This window comes from Pogoniulus pusillus, chromosome 11 (genome assembly GCF_015220805.1).
Source record: "Pogoniulus pusillus isolate bPogPus1 chromosome 11, bPogPus1.pri, whole genome shotgun sequence".
In the NCBI taxonomy this organism is placed as follows: domain Eukaryota; kingdom Metazoa; phylum Chordata; class Aves; order Piciformes; family Lybiidae; genus Pogoniulus; species Pogoniulus pusillus.
The window spans coordinates 11,195,296-11,203,426 of NC_087274.1; the positions used below are offsets into that span (position 1 = coordinate 11,195,296).

Below are 8,131 nucleotides of genomic sequence, written 5' to 3' on the forward strand. Positions count from 1 at the left end.
CTGAGGGAGCATGGGGAAAGGTGTCACTGGGGAGAAGCACGGCAGGCCCATAAGGGAGGTAACCAAGGGCTGGGCAGCCCCAGTGAGGATGCCCCGAAGGAGGCCGTGCCGTGCGGGGGGTGGCAGCGGTCTGCCCGCGGCGCTGGGGAGCGGCGCGGGGCTGCGGCCCGGCGGCCATTTTGCGGAGGACAATACCGCCGCACGGCTGCGCCCGGCGGGCGGGCGGGGCGGGGCGCGCGCACGCAGCGCGGGTAGCGGCCGGGGCGCGCGCACGCTCCGCCTCCCGCCGCCGCGTTATGTAACGGCCGGGGCGCGCGCGCACCCTCCCTCCCCCCCCCCCCGCCTCTCTCCGCCCCGGCTCCGCCCACCTCTGCCCGAGCGGGACCAATGGGCGGCGGGGCCGTGCAGCGCGGGGGGCGGGGGCGAGGCCGGTGGACGGGGCGGGGGCGCGCACGCACGGGGGCAAGGCGCGGCCCCGCGGCATTGCGTGCGCGCTCCCTTCCCCCCCCCCCGCCTTCCCCTCTCTCTCTCTCTCCCTCTCTCCTCTCTTCTTCGTCGCGCTCGGCCGTTTCTTCCCCCCCCCCTTTGTGAGGCGCTCCGAGTGGCCCGGACATCGCTGACTCGCCATGGCCGACGAGAAGCCTAAGGTGAGGCAGGCACCCTCCCGCCCCTCCTCCGCCTACCTCCCTCACCCCCGGTGCCTCACTTCGCCCCTCAGGCGGCGGCGGCGGGAGGCCAGGGCCTAGCCGCGAGGCCAGCCCCGGCCCGGCCAGTCTATGGCCAAAGCTCGGCCGCGCCGGCTTTGCGCGCCATTTTCCTGCGCACCCAGGCCGCGGCCGCCTTCCCGCCCTGCCGGGGGAGGGGGGCCGGGGCCGCAGCCTCCCGGGGCGGGCGGAGGATCCCCGGGGAGGACGGCGGGGGAAAGGGGGGGCCGAGGGGGGCGAATTCAGGCTCCCTTCTCGCCCTCTTCAGAGAGGGAGGCAGGTCTGGAGGCGACTGCTACCGTCGCCTTCCTCTGGCTGCTCGCAGGGCCGAATCCAGCCTCCTCTGCGTGGCTGGGGCTGGCCGGGGCGCAGCATCCCTACTAGTAAGCAGCCTTTGGCTGGGGCACTTGCCAGCCCTTTCCCATACGGTGCTGGCGGGAGCGCGCCGAGGCCCTTCCGTTGCGGGAGGGGCGGGCGGGCACTGCTGCCTGCCCCTTTTGTGCTTGCTTCTCGGCCAGGCTCCCTCAGCCGCGGGAGGGGCTGCCAGGGGGAGTCCTGCGGGAGGAGGGAAGCTTCGTTTTTCAACGTCAGGAATTAAAAACAGCCATAGCGAAAAAGAAACAACCCAGCGCCACAATGACCCAAAGCCGCGCTGCCGCCCATGTTCTTCGTGTTTTTTTTTTTCTCCTCATTTTTCGTTTCCTTCCCCCCATTTTTGAACTGAGTTTGAAGGCGCCAGGAAATAGCAAGCGGTGGCGGCGGGCCGGTGTGCATGGGCCGCTGTGCCGGGGCCTGGAGCGCGGCGTGGCGGGACATCTGTCACATGGCGAGGACCCGCACCCCGGCCAGGGCCACTCGCCACCCTCTTCTGTGGCCTCGGGCCGCTTCTCCTAAAGAAAACAAAAGGTGGAAGTGCTGGTGGACGCCTCAGGAGCGGGCGCTGCCTAGGAGCTGTATAGTGTTGAATCTTTCTTTCTGCCTCTGCCGTGGTACTCGGGATCAGAACATGAGTTGAAACTTGGCTCGCTGCGATTCCTGCGTGCGGCTTTTAATGGAAGCGAGGGGACGGGGCTGCATGCTTAGGAGAGCTTAGACGTTTGTTTTCTGGAGGAGGAAGCTTGGTTCTTTTTAGACATTGTCACCTTTTCACATGTAGCCCTTTAAAGTATCTTGAAGTTTTCTTCAGAAGTATTTCACCTGAGAAGAAAAAGTTTTAGATACGGCAAAAAAGAGACTTGCTAGTCATTGAGATCATAGTTGCAGCGTACATGATTTTATTCCTTTGATTTGCGACTGTTTTGTTGCATGCTTTTGTGCTCTTGATACAAGTTTTCTGTTTTCTCTTTTAACATTTGTTGTAAACCATCTGTCTCAGTGAGCCCTGATTGTTGTTTTGCGTGTTAACTGATCTCAGAAATAACAACCAGTATTAGTAGATTTGGGGGGGGTTGTGTGTTGCTTTAAAAAATATATTTTCAAATAAAAAGTATTGACCTTTAATTCCTCATTCAAAGTTTCAAGCTGACAAATAATAATATCTTTATTTCCTCTTTTTTAACGACCTGTTGCACTTTGATAAAATGTTACATGATATGAAACAAGATGTTAAAAAGTGCTACTTTTTTTTTCTTATTTGCCTCAACAGGAAGGAGTGAAGACTGAAAACAATGACCACATTAATCTGAAGGTGGCAGGGCAAGATGGGTCTGTGGTGCAGTTTAAGATTAAGAGGCACACACCACTTAGTAAACTAATGAAAGCCTATTGTGAACGACAGGTATGGCTCTTGTGTGATCACCAGGAGAACACTGGGGGAGAGATGATCTCCACAGAGATAGATAAGACAGTGAAGTCTTAAAACTATATAAATATGCAAAATGGTAAAGACTTAGCAGAAACTAATTGTGTTGTGGGAAGTGTATTGTTCTTAGGATCTGTTACAGCGTGGACTGACAGGGTTGTGACAGGAAATGGGTAAGCTAAAGATCTCTTGTTATCTTTGTAAAATCTGCATTCTAACTGTAGACTGTTTGAATGCAATTGCTAATCCACTGTTCAAAAATATCAGTATGGATAAAGTTGGATTAGGAACATGCAGTATGATACTAGGATAGGGAGTCGAGTGATAATCAGAGGTATTTTTACAAGTCTAAGTAACTACTTTGTCTGGTCATATACTGCTGATTTATTACCGTAGAATCATTCTATTGAGATGTGGGAATATTGGAGAATTCCAGGATTTTAAAGTGTCTTAACTGTTGTCTTGCAAATGGGCTTGCGCATCTAATGATGAGTTTTGTTTTTTCTCATGGCCTAGCTGTCAAATTAATCCTTTGAGAGAAAGCATATTTTATTATTGGCTGCTGCAGCCAGCCTACTGAGTTGCAGGTAGCTATTGCCAGTTTTCAAAACACCTATATAAGAGCAGCACAGTTTAACACTTTTCCTTCTGAAGCTTTAAGTTAGGAAAATTTTGTTTCTGCTGCATATTACTTTTTAATGAAGTCTGCCTTTAAGAAGCTGCATCTCTTCAAAAGTGTTTGGAATTGGAGAAGGGTGGGGTTTTTTACACAAATACTCAGTGACAATGTCAAATGGAGTAAATTCAGTATGAAATATTAAGGTAACTATTTCTCCACCCAGAAAAACAAAGTCTAATTTGCATAGGGACTGGTGGAACTTTGCTGTAGTGGGACAGTGACAAAGGCAGGAAAAATCATCTCTTACTGAACATGTGAAACTCACCTTGTATGGATGTTTTACCTATAGATTAGTGAAAGTTTGAGGCTGTGGGATCATTTTTCCTTCCGCTGTCATGCAAATTTGTATTCTATTGTGGAAATCACTGTGATGGCACACATGAAGTGCAGTTACATCTGTCTTCTGAGGATTGGTTAGTTGCTTGTAAAGTCCTGGGAAAGATGAGTTTAGAAATACCATTCATAATTCAGTTGTTTATACATAAACAGAAGTAAAAATGTAAAACTTTACACCTGGATTTCTGATCTGCTTCAACCTCCCCTCTGAAACCAACAGAAAACCACAGGTGTCAGTTGGAGAGAAAAAATAAAATCTTTAGACTAGGAAACATTTTTTCTGGTTTTGGTTTTAAGCTGGTATCTCTCCAAAGGTCATGTGGAGACGGACTTGTCTTTCAATTTTGCTTCTTCGGTGCCTACTTTTCAAGCTGTTTAAAAGCATTTGCCTCTAAAGGTTATATTTTGTTTGTGTTCTTAACTGGGCATACCCAACTGTAAAATCCTTAAATTGTGGACTTCTTGTTTTGGAGAGATGGAAATTATGTAGAGAATCTAGGATCTTTCAGGAATTAAAATCCTGCCTTGCATGTAATAGACCTAAAATGGAGGTACCAAAACCTTGAATGATGTGTTCAGAAAATCAAAGCATTTATCTTGAATAGGAAAAAATCATCCATGGAATATACTTAATGTTTTTGCTAGTCTTTCTATGGTAAGTTTTTCAGTCTGTTTTCAGCTGTCATTTATTGAGCTCACAAAGTTGTGAGGAACCTGAAAAAGAAAAATAAAGATCACTTAAAATAGGAAATCTATATTTTAAGAAACAAAATGTCAGAGAAAACAGATCAGACCAAATGTTGCTGTGTAAAAATGTGTTGCTGCCATAACACTTAGCCACATGGCCTTCTTAAAGATGATGTTCTGAGTGAACGCTGCAGGATCTCAGTCACACCTAGAACGAGTTTTGCCATGAACTATGAAGTCTTACTAAATAATTTACTCATTCGTTATTAAAGTATTTTTCTTGATGAAAAAACATCCCAGAAATAATTAATACATTCAGTTTTCTTTTGTGTGTTACTTCTCTCCTGCATGGCTAAATGAAGGCTGCTTTTCAAAGCCAGAGATGCCACAGCAGCACCATGCAGTATTGGATTTACTTCAGAACCATGAGCAGTCTAGTTGGGTTTGGGACTCTGTAGAGAGAATCGATAAGGGGAAAGAAGTAGCCACCAAGGCTCTTGGTTCTGGTTGTATCCTCAAACTTCATTCCTCTTCCTTGGCAGAGTGTAGTGTTCTGTAGAATACCTTGGAAAACTAACTTAGGAATTTAGAGCTGGTTAGTACAAAGGGTTGTTGCTCTTTAGTTATCTTTTGGAATGTGTTGGCTCAAGTGAGAATGAGAAGCCATCTTCCGGGAAGGGAATATTGTCAGCAAAATGACCATTGTAGGGTAGAAATGCTAGGTCAAAATACTATGCAGTAGCTTCTGCAAGTAGATTGCTTTATTTTCTTAGAAAGTTCCAGCTATACGTGGAAAAATCCTTGATCCATTGGTTTCTTGTTATTGGGAATTGAAGGTCTGAGCAGGTTGCCTGCTCTTGGCTGCTGCAGATGAATAGGTGGTGGTTGCATTTCTGGAAGAAAGATTTTAAAATCCCTTTGCTTTGGGGGAGGATCAAAAGGAGTCTTGTACATTACTGTTTGACATGTGTTATTCAAGTGTTGCATCTAATTTTTAAGTAAATTGTTACTAAAAAGCACTACAAATCCCCTGGCCTTCGAGGTGAGACTTGTGTGTTAGGAATGGCTTTATTTGACCTTGCAGTCAGTGGGGACACTGTTTCTTCTCTCAGTCCCTGGACACAACACAGTTTTTAATAGAAAACAGACTGCAAAGGATTTTTAGTGAGCTGCCTTTGAGTCGGTGCATGACAGGAGCACACAAAAACTGTCTGTATGCTGCATTATGAATGGTAGCTTCTAATGGTTGTGCTGTAACTCCAGTAACAAGAGAAAAACAGTGAGTACTTTACACCAGATTTACCTCCCTTTGTGTTGCTTCTCTGTCCAGGGGTTGTCGATGAGGCAAATCAGATTCCGGTTCGATGGGCAGCCAATTAATGAAACAGACACACCCGCACAGGTAAACCACAGCAGTGAGGCCTGGCATTTGCTGCTGGAGTGGAGGGTTCAGCTTTGTAGAAACTCCAAGTGTAATGTATACATTAATGATAGAACTTCCCACCCCTTCTTTTTTACCAGTGTTTTGATACAGCCAGTTTAGAGTTAGTGTAAATGGAATCTAAGACTTCTTTAGCGTAAACCATGCACACTTTAGTGTTCTGTAATTCTGTATCACTGTAGTAATAAGAGAACAAAATGCAGCACAGTGATGTGAAGGGCAGATGGGAAAAATGTCACTTTATTGAGTCACAGCTCTGAGATCACAATTGGTGAGTTAAGAATTGAGTTTTTCCTGAAGCACTGCCTGTAGTTTCTTGTAAAAGCCTGCCAGGATGTTACCAGAGATCCAATTTGTGAGCTTGCATTTGTAATACAAAAAGTAATTTTCTCTTCGTTGTAATCTGAAGCTCTATTTCAACAGCATAAAACAAATGACTCCTGTGAAGTTTGGCTTGTCTGTCTGTAATTGATTAAAGCAAAAGCCATTCCCAGAACAGAATGGTTCACTACAACTCGAGTTTTCTTCTGTACTGCTCCACACCACTGTATTTAATCAGCCTCTCTAAGTGATACAGTTTTATGCACTTTCCAGAACCACTTGTTATAAAATAAGGGACTCTTGTTTTAAGGTTTATAGTAGATCTGTGTTTCCTAAGCAGTTGCTCCAAAGAATGTATCTCTTATGGCCACAATCTATGTAACTTTTTACCACTGAATACTGATAATTGAGGCAAGAGGATGCTTTTCTCTCCATCCACGTTCTGCTGAAGCTAAGGATTGGTCTATTTATAGTTGTGGTAAATGCCACAGACCAGTTTGTTTTTCTGGAGCAGAAACTGAGACTGTAAGAAATATAACTTAGATTAGTTATAGCACCTCCTTCAGTCTTGGGACACTTTGTCACTAGGTAGCATTAACATCACAGGGGTATCAACTGTCAGTATTACAGTGGAAAAGGAGTTAAAATAATGAAATATTACTGCTCCTCACTGGCAGTTTATTACCTCATTGACCACATAGCACAGAACAGTTAAGAATAATGATGCTTAGTTTTACTGCCTGATGGGCATCAGGGCTTAAATTAGTCAGTTTGCTTTAGTGCTGCAGCTGAATCTATTTGAACAGCAGCAGCAAAGTGGATTTATGACAGTTGTTCTAAGGGAAACTGAGGAAGTAAAGAGGAGAAACAAAGTGCAATGGCAAAGCAGGCAACAGAATTAATATTATGGATGTAGGGTTTTTTCCCATAGGAGTCACACAGTGGACCTTGAAGTTCCATACTAGAATTCCTCCTAGGATAACAGCTAGAAACTGCCTTTTTTTTTTTTTTTTTTTCCATTCAATTTCTTTTGTGTTACAGTGAGGTCAGATCTATAAAGTGATGGTGGTGGAGGGTGGTGAGGCTGGTTTGGTTAAGTTGCATGAAGAGCAAACTGCAAGTTTTATCTTCTCAGCTAGTTGATATCTGAGAAGAGTTGAAAGCCTTTTTTCTCTCTCTTCTGCTGTAGTTGGAAATGGAGGATGAAGATACAATTGATGTGTTCCAGCAGCAAACAGGAGGAGTTTACTAAAAATCAAACACACACAAAAAGAACCTGCTACTTTCCTCTCCAGAACTGTGCTCCCACAGGCAACACATCTACAATTAGAAAAATGAGACTTGGTTCAGCCACATCCTGACTACTGCAGTATAGTTTTCTCTCTTCTCTCTCTTGATTTTTTTTTTCCTATTCCTTATATTGTACATAAAGTAACTGGTGTATGTGCACAGACATAATGCATATTTTTTTTAACTAAATGGCCAATGGTATGTTTTGATCAACATTTAATGGAGATGGGGTGGGAAAACAAACTGGTTCTGTGAAAATGCCCCTGTCTCCGTTAGTGGCATGCTCCTTCTACTTTTATCTTTATATTCCAGTAAGTTATTTTGCTCTCACTGTTTGAAAACAAAGAAAAAAAAACAACAAAAAAAACAACCTTGCATACCTTGTTTGATTGGATAATTTCAATGTTTTTCTTTTATCATTGTAAAACCAAGGACAATTTTATAACTTTTTTGTACGTAGCTGTTACATGTAGAGCAATCTCTGTCTTAAGTAGGGGTAAATTACTCTTAAAAAAAAATCCTAGATAGTTTTCCCTTCAAGTAAAGCGTCTTGTTGTTTAAATAAACTTCTTGTTTAAAATAACCAGTTGGCTTTATTTTTCTGTGGAGTACTAGTACTCAGCACTTGTGTTTCTTTCTCTGCAGCACATTATGCTTCTCAATTCTCAGCTTTCTGTCTGGTAAGTAGAAGTAATCCTCCTTTTATAGTCAGGAGACTGTCAGAAATGAAAGGCTTCCTTGAGCCCTCTCACCCAGTAGCTGAACTTGGAAATGGAAGTCAGTTCTGTCTTCATTTGACTTTTCTTCGTGTGTGTGTGTGTGTTCTGCTAAGCCAAAAATGTTTGATTAAGCAAACGTTAAAATGCTGGACT

At 44.6% G+C, this 8,131-nt stretch overlaps 1 protein-coding gene across 1 annotated transcript; it reads left to right on the forward strand.

Moving 5' to 3' along the window:
- The first annotated feature begins 399 nt into the window (after positions 1 to 399).
- SUMO2 (small ubiquitin like modifier 2) lies at positions 400 to 7,842 on the forward strand. The gene is made up of 4 exons (XM_064151062.1): positions 400 to 647; positions 2,350 to 2,481; positions 5,538 to 5,609; positions 7,159 to 7,842. The coding sequence occupies exons 1-4, from the start codon at positions 627 to 629 to the stop codon at positions 7,219 to 7,221; spliced, it is 288 nt and encodes a 95-aa protein (XP_064007132.1). The 5' UTR covers positions 400 to 626; the 3' UTR covers positions 7,222 to 7,842.
- The last annotated feature ends 289 nt before the right edge of the window (positions 7,843 to 8,131 follow it).